The sequence below is a fragment of the Equus asinus genome, chromosome 13 (assembly GCF_041296235.1).
Source record: "Equus asinus isolate D_3611 breed Donkey chromosome 13, EquAss-T2T_v2, whole genome shotgun sequence".
Classification (NCBI taxonomy): domain Eukaryota; kingdom Metazoa; phylum Chordata; class Mammalia; order Perissodactyla; family Equidae; genus Equus; species Equus asinus.
In genome coordinates, this window is record NC_091802.1 from 8,213,711 (window position 1) to 8,233,810 (window position 20,100).

General features: G+C 45.4%; 1 protein-coding gene across 1 annotated transcript in view; it reads right to left on the bottom strand.

Moving 5' to 3' along the window:
• The window catches only part of DNAH9 (dynein axonemal heavy chain 9), a 326,432-nt gene that overhangs the window by 202,736 nt on the left and 103,596 nt on the right, over positions 1-20,100 (bottom strand). The window contains exons 27-30 of the mRNA XM_070482321.1: positions 19,764-19,920; positions 15,292-15,396; positions 4,599-4,756; positions 1,959-2,097 (exon numbers count right to left, since the gene is read on the bottom strand). Of these exons, the coding sequence (XP_070338422.1) occupies positions 1,959-2,097; positions 4,599-4,756; positions 15,292-15,396; positions 19,764-19,920 (559 nt within the window). The remainder of the gene's footprint in view (positions 1-1,958; positions 2,098-4,598; positions 4,757-15,291; positions 15,397-19,763; positions 19,921-20,100) is intronic.

Consider the following 20,100-nt stretch of genomic DNA (forward strand, 5'->3'; position numbering starts at 1 on the left):
TTTGAACTCTAATTCTGTGCATTCAATGGTCTACACCCCCACTCTCCCTGTGTGTCTAAAATGTACCTTGAGCTTACATGCTCCACCTTGGAGTTCTTCAAACTCTCTAAGAAAAGTAGTTTCTTATAAAAATAGTTCCTTATAAATGTTGTCAAAGACAGAACCCACGGTCACAAGTTCTGATGGTAGATTCCATTGGAGAGTGGACCATACTGCTGGACCAGGTGTCAGAGCAGCATGGTGGGGTAAGTGGTGCAGTGTGAGGTTCAGAGTGCAGAGTCTGAACTCAGACAGACCTAGGTTCAAGTCCCAGCTCTGCTACTTGCTTCACAGCAGATTGTTGTTTAATTAGAGCTGTGATACATGCCACAAAGGGCAATTCAGTGTGCAGTGAAGACGGTGGCTATGGCGGCGATGCCTGAAATTGAGTGTCTTCCCTCCCCTGAACGTGTGGACATCCTTTTCCTTCTGACCTGGACTGCACTTCTTTTTCATCTGTGCTTGACTGAATTCTACTCCCTCAGGTCTTCTTTAATATTGTTTGCTCAGCGAGTCTGATCCTTAGCCTGGGTACAGCCATCATGTCCTTTGTCTTCATTGCACAATGAAGTCAAAGAAGACTAGCGTAGGTGCAGCACAGCACAATATGAAGAGGACTATGAACCAAGTGGTGGAAGGAGGCAGGAGATAGACTCCCACAGTCTTTCACAGAGAGTGTTAAGGATATCAGTCTTTATCCCAAGAGGAGTGAGGAGCATTTTTAAATGATCGCTCTAGCTAGTGGCTAAAGAATGGAGTAGAGGAACCAGAGTAGAGGTGGAGAAACTAGTCAGAGAGGGGATTCCAATAGTTTAAGCAAGAGATATGGGTGCTTGGAACCAAAGTGGTAGCAGCAAGTATGGAAAGCAAATGAGCTGTAGCTGAGAAATATCCAGAGGGTAGAATGAAGAACAGTTCCTTAATGATTAGACGGAAGGCTGAGGAAGAAGAAAGTGTCACGGATAACTCCCAGGCTTCCAGAATTAACGAGTGAGTAAATGGTTCTGCGTACTGAAGCAAAGAACGTAGGAGAAGTGGGCTTGGGGTGGGGCCTGGCATGAAGATGAGCTTTAGAAGCTGAGCTGAAGGAACATTTTAGATACTCAAGGGGAGCATGGGTGTAGACTACTGAATACACAGGATTAGAGTTCAAAGGAGAGGTCTGGGATAGAGTCCTGAAAGTAAGTCACTGGCCTGGAAGTAAAGAGTGGTAGAGAACCTAGAGAGAGGATACAATGAGAAAGGGGCCTGGGGAGTATGAAGAAACAGGAGAGGGTTTTTAAAACCTGTCTTCAACAGATTTCGCAGGGCTGAGAGAACCTGTATCATGGCAGCAGAGGTGATCCAAGTAAGAGAACCCCAAAGGGAAGAGAAACTCATTGGAAACAGCCTAGGGTAGCTGGATTGGCTGTCCTTGCCCCCAAAGAAATTCTTCATCCAAGGCATAAACCTTGGAGATTCTCAGCCATGTTTTAAGGTGCTATTCCTGTGAGGGAACTGCCCTAGGCAGAAGCCACATTTAAGGACAAGTAGCAATGACATGCAAGGGGCTCCTTAATGCCTATCTCTCTACCCAACCCTGTCCCCATCTCATGTCCCTTCAGGTAAAGACCATTCCCTCTAAGAGTTCTCGTTAGCTGTGGCAGGGTTTCTAATGGTATACCGCTGATCTATGAGGTGTTGCTAAATATTCTATTAAAAAACAGAGTTCTCTGGTCAAATAATTTTTTTTAAATGCTAGGCTATAAAAGAGGACACAAATCTTTATTGTAGAAGTGCTCAGCGCTTCAATACGTTTATGGTCACAGGGGCTTTCTGTAAGAAAGCTCTAATGGATTTCCCTAATACCTTAGCCCCAGAGCCCATCCAGAGCCGGGGTAATCACACAATTGGTCGTCCAGTCTAACTAAGGAGTGTACCTGTTTGGAGAGAAGCTCTTTGCACAGCTGGTAAAGGGTAATAAACTTTCTGGCTAACAACCGGGCTTCGATGAATCCTTCCGCCACCAGCATGATTTCACAGATCAACTCGAAGTCTGGAACGACCATTGCACAAGGCCTGTGTACAGGGAGAAAGAGGGGTGAGGCAGTTTCCCAACCACACAGTCGAAGGGGAGCTTGTCAGCAAGAGACACTGGCTGAGATCACGGACAGAGGCATCTGTGAGTGTAAAACTTAGACCTCAGCAATGATTTCATCTAAGGCTTTCAAAATTTAAAGATGACCTAACTAAAGACAAAGGAAGTGAGCTCTCCCACCCAAGGGGATACGTGGTGTTAGCAGACAGGGGCAGAGCTGGGGCTACAACTCAAGTCTTGTCACTTGAGTCCAGTGCGCCTTGCACAAGGCACAGATTAGTAAAGCAAGTTGTCTAGAACACATTAGAGGCTAAGGGAGAGGAATTGAGTCTCTTTTGGTGTCTACAAGAAATGGAGAATCTCTCTATTCCTCCTCCTCAAGACTTGTATCTTCCCAAGCCTAGCTGTTCAGGGCTTTTTCTGCACTTACTCGCAAACCAATGTAAATATCTAACGCTGAGGTCTAAAGTAGATGCCTAACCCATCTTTTCACGAAATGGCATATATGAGAATATAGAAGGGGATTTATGTCTAGATGTAAGGACTTACTGTGATTTTTTCCTCTGGTTCTAGAAACATATGATTTTAAGATTAACTTATTAGGTATGTAATAGGAGCCTAAGGTTGTTACATTTCTTTAATGGCATTTTCCCTACACTGATACAAAATTTTCAGAAACATTTCATTCAAGTATGTTTTTCCTTTAAATTATTTTACATTACATTCAAATTCAAAGAAGCAACCAAATATTAGATTCTCATAGTTATTGTGCAACCTGAAATAAGGTGAAAAATGCATTTGTACAATAGAATGCAATGTGGCCATGAAAAATAATGCTGTAGAAGAAAAACCATTTAATGACATGAGAAAAAATTAACTAATGAAGGCAGGATACTAAACTAAATAGGGTCTGATCCCAAGTTTGAAAAAGGAATACCCTGCCCACACACTATTGGAGAGAAGAATGCCAAGTGGTCACATTGACTATGTCTGGATGACAGGACTGGGATGGGGAGAAGCAGAGAGTCCGGAGGCAGACTGCCTGGGTTCAAACTCAGCCCTGCAGCTTTCTATTGGGCTACTAGCTAACCCTAGTAACTTGGGTTACTACCCTAGGCAATTTGCTGACTCCATCTGTTTTCTCACTGTACAAGGTGGATTCCAACAGTATCCACCTCATATGATTTTTGCGAGAGTTAAATGTAAAACTAGATATTTGTATTTATTGTTTTACAAATGTTTTTCTCCTCCCATTTTTTTCCCCATGGATATATGTTCCCTTTAAATTTAGGGAAAAAAATGTAAAGAATAATTCTTATCAGGGTGATAACCCGCCTCCATTATCATTTGTAACATAAGGTTTATTTAATAAACACTTTGTGTAAACAAATAGAAAACAATACAGTATTCTGTGGCCCCAGATTACACTACCTGTTGACATTCCAACAAGCTCTTGGTTAAAGTGAGGACCTGACTGAAGGAGGAGACACCCACACCACTCCCGTGATACAGGAATTTGCCGTCCTGGAGCAGTTTAACAGTGAGGAACGTAAGGACACAGGGAGCTTTCCAGTGGTCTCCTAGGCTTTCATGTCCCCAGACAGAGAGCACTGGGTCTCTTGGTCTGGAGACGAGACCAACAGCTTTGTCATAGCTCCCACAGTCTATCTCCCTGAAGCAACAGTTCAGTAGGCAGAAAATCAGAAGCCAGGAGGCATCTTTCAGCGTTCCCCTTGTTGGGCTGACTTCTCTTTCCAGAGACTCCAGCCCCTTGCTAGGAAATGCATTTGTGTTTTCTTGTCAAAATGAAGATGATTTGAAAGCATGGCAATATCCACCAGTGGCAAAGGTAAAATAAAGGAGGTGCCCTCAAGCATCGCTACTAGAAAGGTAATTTGGCATCACTCTTTTTAGAGAGCAATTTGACAACATGCATCAAGAGCCTTAAAAATGTTCCTCCCTGTTAACTCAGTGATTGCACTTCTGGGAAGCTGGCCAAAAAAAAATAATCATGCATACAGAAAAAAAGACTTATGTACACAGATGTGTATTACAGCATTATGCATAAATGTATCTTAAACGTTAGAAACAGTCTTAATATTTAACTATGGGGGACTAGTTAATTACACTGTGGACTATACACTTGATACAATAAAATGCAGTCACCAAATGAGATTTATTGAGAATATCTTACAAAAGAAGAAACTATGCTGATAGGATTATGATAGACTATGAAATGAAAAAACAAACAAAACAGTGTGTAGACCACAAATGTAGACTATAAACGTGTGACTTTAAAATATGCATAAACGAAGAACAATTAAGCAAAAAATAATTTTACTGGTGATGGCATTACAGGTGGCTTTTTCAAATCTACTTTTCCGTAAGTTCCAAGTTTCCTCTAACATATATGTCATACACATTCAGAAGAAATACAAGAAACTTCTCTATGGGCCGTCACAAGGAGCAGAGCTAAGCTCACCTGAACAGAGCCTTGAGGTTCTCAGGCAGCTCCGTGCGGCCCGCGTAGCCTGGGTTCATGGTGATGAAGATTCCCACAGAAGGATTCAGGCTGATCTCCTCCCCAAGGAAGTTGAACCGCTGCTTCTTATCTCGAATTGCATCTTGAATGCTTTTTACCTGGCAAACAAGTCAGTGGAAAATACCTCCAGTGCCTTTCACTGGCGGGGTGGTAGCCACGGCCGGGGAGAGCTCATGGTTCCACACAACACAAACACTTCTTCTGTGGCCCCTTTCCCTGAAGGACATGCACAGTGACTGCACCCAGACCTTTTACGGCTGGGCACTGGGTGCACGTATAAAAGCAGTCTGGCTGTTCATGGCCATATTTATAACACGGTGGCTAAGAGGTTGGGAGCGAACACCAAACAGGTGTTTAACTCTCTCTGAACGTTGGTTCCTTCTGTAGTAACAGTTAAAAATGTATGGGCACTGACCACATACTGGACACTGTTCTGAGCACTTTTTATGTATTAACTCATTTGGGCCTCACCACCATCCTTTGAGGGGGCACTTGAATGCCATCATCCCCACTTTTTCTACGATGAAATGGAAGCCCTAAGAGGCGGAGTGCTTTGCCCAAAGTTACACAGCTACTAAGCGGTGGAGCCCAGGCAAATGGAATCTGGAGCCCGGGCTCTCAGGCACTGCATGATGGAGAGAACATCAGCCCCTCTCTCCCGGGCTTCTTCTGAGGATTAAATGAAAGAAGGTCGGTAAAAAGCTTCACATACAGAAAATGCTTAAAATAGCAGCTAACATGGAGATTGTTAATGTGACATCATCATGGCAGTTGTGGCCTCAGTCTTGGTTTAACCCCTCATAGCCGCCCCCAGACTACACCTCTAGAACAGACTGTGTCAGCACAGGCGACCCTGTTAGGGAGGAGTCTCTCGTCCATGGAGGAGGGAAAAGAGCCACAGTGGCAAAGGCAGGCTGGGGCTGGACCCCGGGGTTATTGGTGCCTTTTCAAAGAGATGAGACTTTTTCTTAAATGTGGTCAACTGCAGTTTGACCTGGTCAGATCTACGTTCTAGATCAGTGTTGTAGGTGGGAGGAGAGACAGAAATGAAAGTCACCCATTTATTTTCACACCTGGTGCTTTGGAAAGATATACAAAAATGATCAACAGCAGAAGGAGGGAAGACAAAAAGGGGTCCACTTGTTCGGGCGGCCCGCAGAATGCCTCTGGGTATTTCCCGCCTCTCGGGGTTCTTGAAAGAAAGCCTGAAAGCTGGGGCCAGCACAAGGTTAGAATGAGCCCCAAGCATGCCGGCGATGTTCTGGGTGTTTAGAACAGCCAGGGATTCCATGGAGATGGGGCTGCGGGGGGCTGGAGGGGCTGTGTAAGAGAGAGAAAGAGAGACAGCTGGAACATACATGAGAGAGAGAGACAGAGAGACAGCTGGACGATGTACCAGAGAGTGAGATATAGAGAGACAGAGACAGCTGGAGCATATATGAGAAAGGCAGAAGACAGCTGGACCATAAACAAGAGAGAGACAGAGCGACAGAGAGAGGCAGACACAGAGAACTGAAGCATTTAGGAGAGAGACACAAAGACAGAGACACAGAGAGAGAGAGGCTGCTGGACCAAAAGTAAGAGAGGGGCAGAGACAGAGAAGAGAGGCAGCTGGACCGCAGACCACCGGGCAGGCCTCTCTCCAGTGCCTGGCAGGGCAGTGCTGGCCAGACTGCATGCCGGTTCTACCATTAGGATTCATCTCCTTTCCCAGAGTGCAGCTCTAATGACTGAATGCATTTGAGCTTGCAGCAATTAGTTTGAGACGGAAACTTCTTCCTACATGCAGAATAGCAATACCATTCTGGCAGGTGGTCTCCAGCACCCAGCATGCTGGTCAGACAGCGCCAGCTCTGCTGCTTCCCAGGCACTCATAGCACAGCTCGGCCACGGAGCCCCTCACCACCCTTGTCGCCCTGCAGGTTATGTGTGTCAGAGAGGCTGTGTTCTCCCCTTCGGCCCCAGTCTTCTCATCTATAAAATACACGAGCTCTCACCTTGCTATGGGGTGGTGAGGGGGGTTAAATTTCCATTTACAAATTGCTCTGTTACCTCTGGGTGAAGGCTAGGGCGAGAGCCCAGGCCCCCTTCTGCTGTTCGTTCTGACTCAGCATTCCCTCCTGCAACATCAAGGACCAGAAACCTCAGGCTCAGCGAGAATTTCTGATGCACCGTAGGATTGGCGGCATCTGTGCTTTTGTGTAAAATTCTATAAGGGGCCCTTGAGGGAGAGTGTTGAACAGACGCGAGGATGCAGTTAACATGGCAGCATCAGCGCTAATAACGGGTGCTGGTAGCCTGGGTTGGACAGGGCAGGAGCCCGCCTGCCTGGCATTTCCTCACCACCTTCACAGCAACTGAGGTCCATGGAACAAGACATTAGAGTGTAACCATGGTCGGTGTCCAGGAGGTCCTGACACAGTCCAGGGCCTGGAAAAGTCCAGGAGTACTTCAGTATGCCAGTGGGAGAAGCAGGTGGACTGGGGTCGTGTGGATTAAACTGCAAGGTGCACACACAGGCGGGCACAGACTGATACCTAAGGCTGCCACACTCCTCGCTCATGGGGGTTTGTTTCTCCACTAAAGACTCACCGTTTGGGGATATTTTAAAGCTACAAGGAATAACAACAAAATAATAACTGACATTTATTGAGCACTTGATAAGTACCAGGAACTATTCTGAGTATTTTGCATGAATTATCCCATTCAGTCCTCTCAACAGCTGTATGAAATGAGTAGATTTTTGGAAGAGGAAACTGAGGCAGAAGGCAGTTAAGACGGTCGATTGCAGTTAGTTAAGATGTTGCCCTTAGGGGAGGCGAGAGGAGGGATGTGTGGGAACTCTCTATACTGTTTTTGCAAGTTTCCTGTAAATCTAAAACTGGTTCAAAATAAAAAGTTAAAAGAAAAAGGGAAACTTGCCAGATGTCTAACAGTTGCTAAGTGGGGCAACGCGAGTTAAAAACCAGGCAATCTGGTGCCAAAGCACTTACTTTTAGCCACTTCCCCAAACCACCTGCTGCCAAAGGAGCGCTGTGCCAGCCACTCACAGCTCCTCATCAAATGTATACACTCCCAGAGTGATTTGTTTTGCTCTGAAAATAATCACATTTGTTATAATTGAGAGACACTGGTTTCCACGAAATAAGAAAAGGTGCTTTTGCTGCCCATTAAAGAAAACCAACAAAAATGGAAAGCTATGTTGAAACCAGTGTTCTCAGCGGGAGGTGATTTTGCACCTGCTCTCCTCAGGGGACACGACAATGTCTGGAGACATTCTTGTCGTCACAACTAGGGAGGAGGTTGTGCTGGCATTTAGCGGGCAGAGGCCAGGGGTGCTGCTCCACACCTCACAACACGCAGGGCCGATGCTCGCAAGAAGGAATTATCAAGCCCCAGGCATCAATGGTGCCAAAGGTGAGGAAACCATGACCTGGACCAAACATTTTCCCAGTAAGGAAATTGAGGCCAAGAAGATATAAGTGACTTGTCCACCATCCCCCAGCTTGTATCCCTGGGTCCCACCAAATTCCCACGCAGATTCTTAGCCTCATCTCAGATTGGCCAAATCAGAAATTCTGGGAGTGGGACCAACAAGGCGAGGTTTAACAAGCCCTCCAGGTGATCCTGATGCAGGCTAAAGTTCAAGAACCACTGGGGTCCAGTCAATGCCTGGATTTCTACTCCTGCCTGCTCTGCCCAGTTGTCCCCAATCAAAGCTGCAGACTGACCCTCTCCCCCTCTCCGGTGAGCCTGAGTCCTCTGTTTCCCTCTGCCCACTTGCTGTGGAGAGGACCTGCCCCTGCAGCCACTGACCTGGATCAGCCCGGCTCGATCTTGTCGGTCTTGATGTAAACCCAAGCTCCATGGTCCTCAGGGATGTTCTCCCTGCTTGATAGTCTCCCTCTCAGCTCTGGTTCTCAAAGTTTGACTAACAGTGGAACCACATTGAGGTTTTTTAAAAAACCCCAACGCCCATGTCCTGCCTAGACCAATGAAATCAGAATCTATGGGGGTGGAGACTTTGCATTTGTGCATTACTACGTTTCAGAATTGCCCGGGTAATTCTAATGTGCAGCCATGGTTGAGAATTCTGTGCCAGAGCAGCACACCTCCAGCTTCGTGGTGCATACGAATCACTGGGGATCTTGTGAAAACGCAGATTCTGTAGGAGCAGGGCTTGGGTGGATCTGAGAGCCTGCATTTCTAACAAGTTTCCAGGGGATGCTGACGCTGCTGGTCCACAGGTTGAGTAGCATGGAGCTAGATGGCACCACTCGAATGTCCACTCTTCAGGACACCTTGTAGCCAATTAAGCATCCTTGCCACTGGATGACAGCCCTATACCAATTTCATGACCCACCGCTGCCCCTCGATTTCTCTTTCCAGCCTCTGCAGCCTTTAATTGCACCTCTCTGGTGGAACTCACTTTCTGCTTTATCTTGTAGACATATGTATAGGTTTTATTTCTCTATATCACAGGCCAGCCCTGATTTCAAATGATCAGTCCTGTTATCTGCACAAGCAGTGTGTTCTCGTCTGATGTTCGCGGTTTGACTGGACATCTTAAGAGTGATATATTTCTCTTTAAAGGCTAGAAGTTGGTGAGTACAGAAGGTTCTGCCTCTATATCCTCCCATCCAGGCCAGGGCTTTGCGTCGAAGTATTAAAAAAAAAAAAATCACACTCTCCCTGCAGGTGATACGTTTTAAGGAGCTCATTGGCTAGCTCTGTGCTAAACGAGTACTCTCAGCCTTTCTCCACACTTCTCCACCTTGCCCCTTTCATTCCAGGCAGGTGGCCCATTCTGTGGTCCCCTGTGGTCATGCTCTTTTCCAGCCTCTGCCCCCAAATGCCATGTGTTATTAAAATCCTGCCTGGCTCACTCCAAGCTTCTCCTGCAATGGCAGATTAGAGTCTGCTGCCTTCAGAAGTGCAAGCCACTCATCACTTTTTACAGTTTTTTATATTTCTGTGTTTTCACCTTAGACCTTAAGCTCCTCTATAAAGCGTGTTACATGGGAAGCTCCTGTGGCTCTGAGACTCTAGCATTTGTTCAGCGCCTTGAGTACCTGGAGCGCTAATGTGGTGGGCTCCCAAGTCCTTGCTAACTGATCTGCTGCTTCTAGCTATTTCCTGCCCCGGCCCAGCCCACTGTTGGTGCCTATACTGTAGGGAAGGGAAGGAAGTGGCAGGAACACCTGGCTAGGGAGTGTGGAGGTGGACAAAGGGCTGGAGGTACAGGGTGGTGGAGTGTCCCCGGTGGTATGTGTCCCTGGGCCCAGATAACCCAAGGCTTAGTGAGCCAATTGCAACAGTAATGGAAAAAATTTTTAAAAAGTAATATCTTATATATGTAAAAAATAGCAGAGTAATTTCTCTTGGAACTGCCACACTTTTCCCTAATTGGATATGCAATTCCACTTGACCAATCTGACAGAGACATGAAAATACCCACCTGCAAGAAGACTGAAGCATACTCACTTTTGGAGAAGTTACTGGGAAGAGGAGCACAGACAGGCAAAGAGGGGGGAGGAGGAAAGGCAGACGAGGGGAGAGGAGGATGGGGGAGAAGAAGTGTCACAGCTGGTGTGGCTTCTGAACCAATATGCCAGCCTCGATTACCTTGTCAATAATTAAGTGCAATTTTCTCCTTGGATGGGTACATGATTTTAAATGTTACCAGCTCAGATTTTGCCCAGGCTGTTTTTTGACCACCTTCTTGAGAATATCTTCTATGGGTATGTTCTTAGACTGGAGTAGGAAAGCATCAGGGAATTCCAGGTTAAATTTATTTAATTCCAGAAGTAAAGGAAACTGATCTTGGAGAACCCATTACTGACCTTGCGTTGGGCAATTTCAAAATAAGGCAAATTCAAAGTGTCTATCTATTATGCATTGGGGACAATGGCTGTTGGGCACTGCTTCATCTGTTAGGACACTATTTATTTTAGTGAGATAGCTGAGGGTGAGCTAAGAAGGAGTGAAGTGTGTAGAGGAGACAGGCGTGACAAGGATGTGGATCCTCCTTCCCTGCCCTGTGTGTGTACCCATTTCCTGCAATGTTCAGATAATAACGATAGTAATCATCATCACCACCACCATCATCATCACCACCAACACCATCACCACCATCATCATTATGATTACCACCATCATCATCGCCACCATCATCACCACCAACATTACTACCACCACCATCATCATCATCACCACCACCATCATCATCACCACCATCACCATCACCACCATCATCATTATGATTACCACCATCATCATCGCCACCATCATCACCACCAACATTACTACCACCACCATCATCATCATCGCCACCATCATCATCACCACTACCATCACCACCTTCATCACCACCATCATCATCATCACCACCACCACCACTACCAGTGTCATCATAACAGAGACTAAAATTTATTGAGTGCCTACTATCTGTAGGGCTTTGTTTTAAGTGCCTCACACATATTAACGCATTTAATATTTATTACAACTGCACCAAGTAGGTATTATTATTACCCCCCTTTACAAATGTGGAACTTGAGACATGGACTTGCCCAGGGTCATACAGCTAGTAAGTGGCTGAACCAGAATTGAACACTGCAGTGTGGTTTCGGAGCCTACACACATAACCACTTCCCTGCCCACTTGCCTGGCTAATTCCACTCTGCAGGAACCTTTCTTTTAAAATCCCAAGCGCACGTGGAACTTGCTCACACAATCTCTGGATCCCAAGATGGGCTTTATTTTGACCCTGGTCTGGTTCTTACTGCTTTCCCTTTGCTCTTGCCCTCGGCTCCTTGGGGGGGGGGGCACACTAAGAGAGCCCTTTGGCACCCCCCCGCCCCCCAGCACTGAGTGCTGCGTCGGGGCACTATAGGTGTAACTATTCATGATGAATGGTCCTGGGTGTGAGTGAGTGCAGTCACAGGAGTGCAACTTGGCTAGTGAGAAGAGGAAATGCCCTCTGAAATCTGTGGCAAGCAGCGAGGGTGCAGAAGAGAGGGTGCAGAAAATTATAAAAGCAAAGATGAGAGAGGTGGACATGAAGGTGGGTAGAAATACCAGAGGATAGTGGGCAAGAGAATAAAAAGATGGAGGAAGACATCAGCCACTAGATATCTGCAGTGGAAGACGTAAGGAGAAAAATTTGAGGTACGCGGTGGAATTATGGCTTATCAATCAAAAGCCTACGCTTCTCTGCTGATTTTCAGAACCTTTCCAGCCTAGAGTTAGTTCTCTGAGAAAGGTTTATGGGAGTTTTTGGCTCCACATCTTCTGCCTGAAAATAGATTATACCCAAATTTCAAAGAGACCTTACAGGTGCATCATTTTTGGTTCCAAGTTGTGAAGTGACCGTGCAAAGGTGAATGCAGCCAGCTAATGTGCTTTCTTTGTCCAGCCCAGGGTTTTTTTTAAATTGAATGAGTTGACAACTTTTAGAAATCCAGAGATTTTTAAATAAAAATCTGGACTTTTAGCTTCTCTTTAAGATTGAAAAGATGTGGCGACACTGACTTCACAATCTTGCAAGGCAGAGGTGTGCTGGTATATGTTTAACAACAAGTTCTCCAGGAAAGCAAAAATGCCCCTAATTTGTAGAATGTGCCAGTTTCCACAGTGAAAATTCTGCCACCATAGCCAGTTTCAGCTACCAATGTGACAGCCTGAAACACGAACTGAGCTTGTCAAAGATTTCAGTCCAAGAGAATGTTCAGGCTAACCATTTGACTTCCTTCCTCTACTAGCCCCTACTGAGTCGAATAAACATAAGGAAAGGGAAAACCATTAATCACTGCTGGGAATGAGAGAAGAGCTCCACATTTTTGCAACTTTCAGGAGCTTCACCAAGAAATAGTTCAGGCAAGAGTCAGTGGGTGGGAGCACCAACTGGCTGTCACATGCAAGAGATGGAAAGCCTGACCACTTTTAGGAAAGGAGGAAGTGAAGGCACCTTGCAGAGCCCTTGACCACCTATGCCTTCCAGTGGCAGCTGGAGACAAGGGTTAGTGATGGAACTAGCTGATGGTATGAGTTCCACCACTGTTCAGCCATGTGGTGACCTCAGCACCTGCCCACGGCTCCAAGTCCAGCCTACCTGTGACAGCAACAGACGCCTGGATGAGAGAGGTGACAGCATGTGGGGGTTATATGGATAGAGGCTGGCTCCTGCCAGGGCAGACAGGCCAGTTGGAGGGGTAGGATGCTCCCCCGCTGGCTTCCTCCACCATGGACAACCTTCCGTCTGCAGATCATCCCACTCCGCTTCTGGTGCCCTTTCCCTCAACTCTGCACACTTAAGAAAAATGTCAGTTCAGCTAAACTTCGTCCTTGCTCCTTTGTTTAGAGCTGAAAGAATTAAACAGAGCCCTATAGGGACCAAAGAGTCCCTCATAGCTCCAGTTTTCTTTTTTGGTACTGTATACATATTGCTTTGAAAATAAAAGCAATTGATAAGAGGAAAATTAAACATTTTTGATCATATGGTATATGGGTACAAACTAGGAGCACCCGCCCCAAGGACCTCGCCAGAGCTTTGATCACTGTATGGGACCTTGACATTGGCTTTGCCTTGTTGAGACAAGAGCCAGGGGGAGGCTCCGAAACCACAGTTTCTTCTAGTGGGAAATGGGGGCGCTCAGCTTAGTGCTGGCAAAGGACACAGCTCACTATGCTGACTGCAGGCCTTGGGGGCAGCAGGCTCCCATTTAGGCCTTTGCAGCTCCAATCAGGACCCCCGTGAGAGACCCGTGACTTGATTGCAGCCACTGATTCTCCTCCTGCCCAGCCCCTGCCACGACTGCTGCCAAGTGGAGGGTAATTTCCCTTTCTGAAACCTCCCGGGCTGCCCTGCGGCCCACTGAAGAAAGCAGAATCCACAACATGGCATTTAAGTCTGTCTACTATTTGGTTCAAACCTGTCTCTCTCATCTCATTTTCTCCTCTAGACTTTTACCCCATATACACCAAATCTGTGCTCGATCCCATGGGTGGCAGTGTTGGCTTCAAATACTAACCTTGCCACTTGCTAATGGTGTGCCCTTTCCCCTCTGATCTTCAGTCCCTCTCTCCATTCTATATATACGTTAATAATGACGGCTTATAGGGCTGTTGTGGGGATAAGAGAGACACATAAGATACAAGGTATAAGAGATGATATATGAGATGTACCTGGTGCAGAACAGACTTTCAAAAAAGGTTTGTTCACTTTCCCTACCCCCGCCCCCTGTCCACTGCTCCCACTGTCTATGAGATGCTTATCCTAATCCAAATCCTCTCCATCTTCTTAAGGCCTGGCTTCAAGATAACATATCTAGCAGTCTTGTCCCATACTGACAGTCAGAATTCAAATCACTTCTAGAACACTGAACAGTGCTCATCTCTGTCTCAAGAACTCTCTCTTTTTTTTGGTGAGGAAGATTGGCCCTGAACTGACATCTGTTGCCAATCTACATCTACTTTATGTGGGACGCCACCACAGTGTGGCTTGATGAGCAATGTATAGGTCCGTGCCTGGGATCCAAATCTGTGAACCCTGGACCACCAAAGTGGAGTGCACGATCTTAACCACTATGCCACCGGGCCAGCCCCACCCTGTCTTCCTCTTGTTGCTTGAGGAAGATTGTCCCTGAGCTAACATCTGTGCCAGTCTTCCTCTATTTTGTATGTGGGACGTTGCCGTAGCATGGCTTGATGAGCGGTGTGTAGGTCCATGCCTGGGATCTGAACCTACAAAACTCAGGCCATCAAAGTGGAGTGCACAAACCCAATCACTATGCCACCAGGTCAGCCCCATCAAGAACTCATCTTTTGAAGTTAGGGATCATGTCCTATTCAACTGGGGACCCTTCACCCTAATCTTGAGCACAGCACTTACTATGTTGAGGGTGTTCAACAAGTGCTTTTTAGGTGAATTGAAAGACAAGTGGCATGCTTACATAAAATCTGACCCAAAAATGTCTTTCTTCTTTCAATAACATTCACATAGTAATCCTCACTTTATATACTGTCGTGTGTCACCTAACAAGGGGGATATGTTCTGAGAAAGGTGTCCTTAGGTGATTTCATCATTGTGTGCACCTTGTAGAGTGTACTTACATAAACCTAGATGGTACAGGCTACATGCCTAGACCACACGGTACCAGTCTTGTGGGACCACTGTCACATATGCAGTCTGTTGTTGACTGAAACATCATTATGCATCACATGACTGTATAATTAAGTGAATTAGGCTGAGAGAAGTGGAGTAACTTGCCCAGACTTTCAGGCAAGGGAAGAGCTGAATTTTAAGCCCCAGTCCGACAATTTCCAAAGTCCGTGCCCATTCCAAGGAGCTGGGCTCTGCCATCTGGTCTGATCCTCCCCTCACCCTTATGAAGCAGGGGGCACAGATGCTCTTTATGCCCATTTTAGGCAGAGAAAATGGAGTGCCACAGTCAGTAAATGGATCCACCCTGGTAGGGACCTGCAGGATCCCCATATCCTGCACTTGGACCTGATTTCAGAGGGAGGAGGCAGGGGGTCAGGGAAGTAGATGAGGAGAGGTTGAAAACAGGATGTAGACTTCTACAACGCTTGGCATGAAGGCTTTGGGGCTCCCACCAACTTCTGGCCCCCTTACCTGCACTGCCACCACTGACAAGACCTCCACGGAGATTCTATTGAACTCATCAAAACAGCCCCAGGCACCAGTCTGTGCCAGGCCCTTGTAGATGTTGCCACAAGACTGCAACAAAATGTACAAAGATTAAATTACTAACAGTGCTGGGCATATCATACACGTCTAAGTCATTTTCTATCCTCTTTATTACAGATACTTCCAGTCCCCTAAGGACCACTGGTTAGAAACGTGTATTAAAATTTCAAGAACAATTAAATTTTTGATGGTTGTAGGTGCTAACATAAGCCACGGGATCAAACAGAACCTTTTCAAGATACTTGGACCAAAATCCCTTTAAAATGTCATCAGGCTTGCATTACTGTTGATTCTCTAGCTTTCAAAATCCCAGGAAATGAATAAAAGATTATTTTTCCTTCACCATACAGACAAAAAGCCTCCCACTCAGCCCTTGGCGTGTGCTGATGAAAAAGTTTATGTCTGTATCTTTAAATCCATGCCCAAATACCCAGGCTTCCCAGAGTGATAGAAAGCGGGAGATGGGAGTGGGAAGTGATAACATCTAGAGAAAATAAATTATAGGTAAATTTTTTCAAAAGAAAGCAAGGAAGGAATTTCAAAGGGAAGATGGTATATCTGTCCTAAAAATAAAAACCATTCTGGGCATTCAATGTAAACCAGTAAACCATGAAGCAATATAAAAGAATAGGTTACTGGGAGACACTCTCAAGGCCACTGGCAAGGAGACATCATTAGAGCGTTGGAAACTGTAAATAATGGAAAAGTCCCATTCATTTACTCAGTGGACATTTTTCAACTATCAGCTCTGTGCATAGCTCGTGTGCTAGACACAGAGGGCTAGTCCCTCGACGAACTACTAGTTAGGTTGTGGAGAGAATGTATACACATAAAGCAGGTAAAGGAATAGAACTTGGGTAAAGCTGGAAGGTAGATTTGGGAGTCATCAATATACAGCCAAAACTTGAAATTATAGAAGAGGATCAGAAAATGAGATGGAGAAGGCAAGATCAGAGAGTTGGGAGAATTGTGGAAGCATAATGTTTCAGATGCCAAGAGAGGAGGGAATCTCAAGAAAGAGTGGGTGTTCTATAGTGTTGGTGCTACAGAGAGGTCAAAAGAATTCCAGATACTTTTGGGTTCAAACCCATTTGATGTTTCATCAACAGCCTCTCCAACTTGAGGTCAAGGGAGGAAGTATTGCTGCTATCATATAAAGAACATCTTAGCACTAAAATGCAACCATTTCCAGAGAAAGTGGCTGGCTTTATGGGTTTTCCAACCAGCACTACTAGAGGAAAGCAAGAACTTTCCCTTTTCCCCATGTTCCACACTGTTCTCATGCCCACCTCATTACCCGATGCCCCCTTACAGACTTCCTGAGGCGGAAGGGATTGTAAAGGTCCTTGACTACAGCCCAAACTCTCCACTTTAGCTCCTCCCTCTGTTTCACCACCCACCCCATCCCCGGGTTCCCCAGGTATCATTTTTTTTTTTTAAAGATTGGCACCTGAGCTAACAACTGTTGCCAATCTTTTTTTTTTTTTTTAATTGCTCTTTCTCCCCAAATCCCCCAGTACATAGCCATATATTCTAGCTGTGGGTCCTTCCAGTTGTGGCATGTGGGACGCTGCCCCAGTATGGCCTGATGAGGGGTGCCATGTCTGCACCCAGGATCCGAGCCAGCGAAACCCTGGGCCGCCGAAGCAGAGCATGCCAACTTAACCACTCGGTCACGGGGCCGGCCCCCCAGGTATCATTTTTATTTTAACATATTTTAAGCCTCTAGTTCTTTGTTTTCCATTCCTACTACCTCATCATCTGGCTCCTCACCTTCTCTGGTTTGAATGACTTCAATGTTCTCGCCAAATACTTTCCTTCCTTCCAGTCTCTTCCTATCTTGATTCATCTGGCTGCTCAAAGATTCTTCCTTAAATACCATTTGTTTTCATCATGCTCCTACTTCTTTCCTGAAGGCTGCAGGGTCTTTCTGTAGCCCACCACTTCAAAGTCAGAGTCTCTCAGTGGCTTTGTGTCCCTCCTTTCCTTTTCAACCCCATCTCTTATCTACTCCTGTTCCCCAGTCTGCTTTAATGTACTCAGTCATCATTCCATGTTTATTTCTAGCTTTTTCTCTAGAGATACAGAAACAGAATATGTTGCTGTGTCATAAATAATACATCAAAATGATGCCTGGTGAAGTCCATGACAGGTCTTCCTGACCCTCACTCCATTCCTCTCCTCTTCCCAGCCAAGCCCTATGAGGAGAGCTCAGGGGTGAAGTCAGAATGAGGGGTAGGACATCAACTGCACCTAAGACTTGGTCATGTCTTTAAAGCTGGTATTTTAATGGGTTAGCCTTGCTAGAATGTCACATGCCTTATTTTGCACTCACTCAAACCTTAAACAGCTCGGGTCTCACACCCTCCATGATGTCTTTCCTGACCAGTGCACTCTGTGGCCCTCCCCCTACACTGGAATATTCCACAGCTTAGAGTTTGTAGGACACACATTAGCATTCAGGGTAATACTGTCTGGTATCCCCCCTAATTATTTAATATATCTTTCTTGTCTCTCTAAATGGACTGGGTTGTACTTTATCTATCATCTATCTAGTTATCATCTGACTATCTATCTGCCTATCTATCTATGTACCTATATCTACTTTTGATACCCTTCCATCATGCCCAAAACATGCTGAGCAATGGTGATACTCAATAAAGTAACTTGATTGCTGGATGTGCTTTGTGATAAAAATAATTCTGAATAGCTGGACAACAAAGGGAAGAGGAGGTTTACCAGCTTAGTCACAAAGGATGTTTGATGTCTAGGGCACCAAACCCCTTTAGGGTTTCACTATGGCTATACCTATTGATGTTACTCTGATCAGTCTCTAGCCTAAAGTCACATGACTGAAGCTTCACTCACAGTTAAAACAAAGGATAGACTCCTCCTTTCACCCTGTACTCTTAGAGGAATCAGTGGGGTCGGGGTTCAGTGATGTGTTTTGAAAGGATTAGGTAAAATGACCTTAGTGACCCCTGGCCATGGGCCAACCCATCTCCTTCTGTTTGCTATGTTGGGCTTGACTTTGAAGAAATCTGGGTGATTGTCTTCAATCAATTTCCAGTCAATCACCAGGACTTCTACATCTAAATGAGTGCATACTCCAGAATGTTCCTCTCGGGAAGCTATACCACCATTGTTCAACTATAGAAGAATCTAGAAACAAAACAATCCTGAAGGCTGAGTTTATTTCTTTAAAGGGGGAAAAAAATCTTTCTTCTTCCAGCCTGACTTAAAGAGAAACATTATCTTAATGTGTTCATCAATAAAAGCAACCATGTTAAAATTTAGAGCATGTAGACTATGGGGAGGACAGCTATTTTGGGTTTGAATCCTCATTTTGTCTGCTTGCTAGGAAAAAACACAGTGCTATAGCACTCTGCAAACCTTTGCACAGTAAAATTTTATATATGAGAACTTATTAAAGTTATAGAAGATGAATCTCATTTAAAGAGTTCTATATGTGGTAACTGCAAGTATTATCTTGCAGTCTCTAAAATTATTTTTAAATTAAATTTATTTTACAATTAATATATCATATGATTTACATAAAAAATATTTAATCCATTTAATGAAATGGTTTTATTTTTTCAATTCTAAATTTATTTACATGCCATCTTGTTTTCAAAACGGACTGAAGGCAGTTTACAAAAATACATACAATAAAACAAAATAAAAATAGTCAGACAGTGAGATAATCTGTTATTACACTTCTTTAAAAAGGAATCTATATAAGGTCTAGTTGTGAGCAGAATGCTGCTAAGAGGTAACCTCATGGGCCTTTTGTTTCTCTTGCTTTCCTCTATGACACAGAACCTGGGATACACTAAAAAAAATGTAAAAATGAGTGCCTGAATGAAGAACATTAGCCTTGCACTCCTTGCACTTGTCTTTTTTGGGCATCTCTTGCAAGGAGTAGGGGTTAATCTATGCTGTCTTCAGAAGTGACACATGCCCTTGTAGAACAGTTTGCCCTTGTAGATATTCCAGGGGAAATGCCCCCTTTTACCGCAGAGCCCAAATATGATTTTTATGTGAAGACTTTATGTTAGCCACTTACGAGCCCTTCTGTGATTCTAGGTCAAATAGCAAACTTAGGCCTTTGAATATAGGTTCAACTTCTTCATTTGACATGACAAGTGGAAGACCCCAAAGGTGAAGTAACTCATCTGTGGTTGCAAATCTCATCAGTGGAAGCAGATTCCCGGTGCTAAGGTTTACAGGGAGGTCCACAAGCTCCAGGGGTCAAGGGTCCTGAGGTCTCCTGTGAAGGAGGGAGGAGAGACCTCCTTGTCTGGGCCTCTGAGCTGGACTAGGGTGGTGTGGTTAGACCTGATCCCTGGTTTGGACTGCCACCCAGTACCTAGGCCCTTCTGAAGCTGGGGCTGTACCTTGTAGTCCATCTGCTCTGAGCAGTTAAACACGTAGACCATGATGCCCAGTGCTCGGCCCAGGTCCTTGGTTGTCTCCGTCTTGCCTGTGCCTGCAGGTCCTGCTGGAGCCCCACTCATGGTCAGGTGCAGAGACTGGGTGAGGGTGATGTAGCACCTGCCAAACACAGGAGATCATAGGTCATTCTCGGTGCCACAGGTGGCCAGATGAATAGCTCAGGCCCTGCTGGTCCCCAGTGAGATAGAGCTGAGGTTCAAGGCCATAGGAGGCCTGACACAACTTCTGTAAAGGAAAGCACAGAGACCCCGACTCCTGTCTGCTGCCCACAGTGCTGTG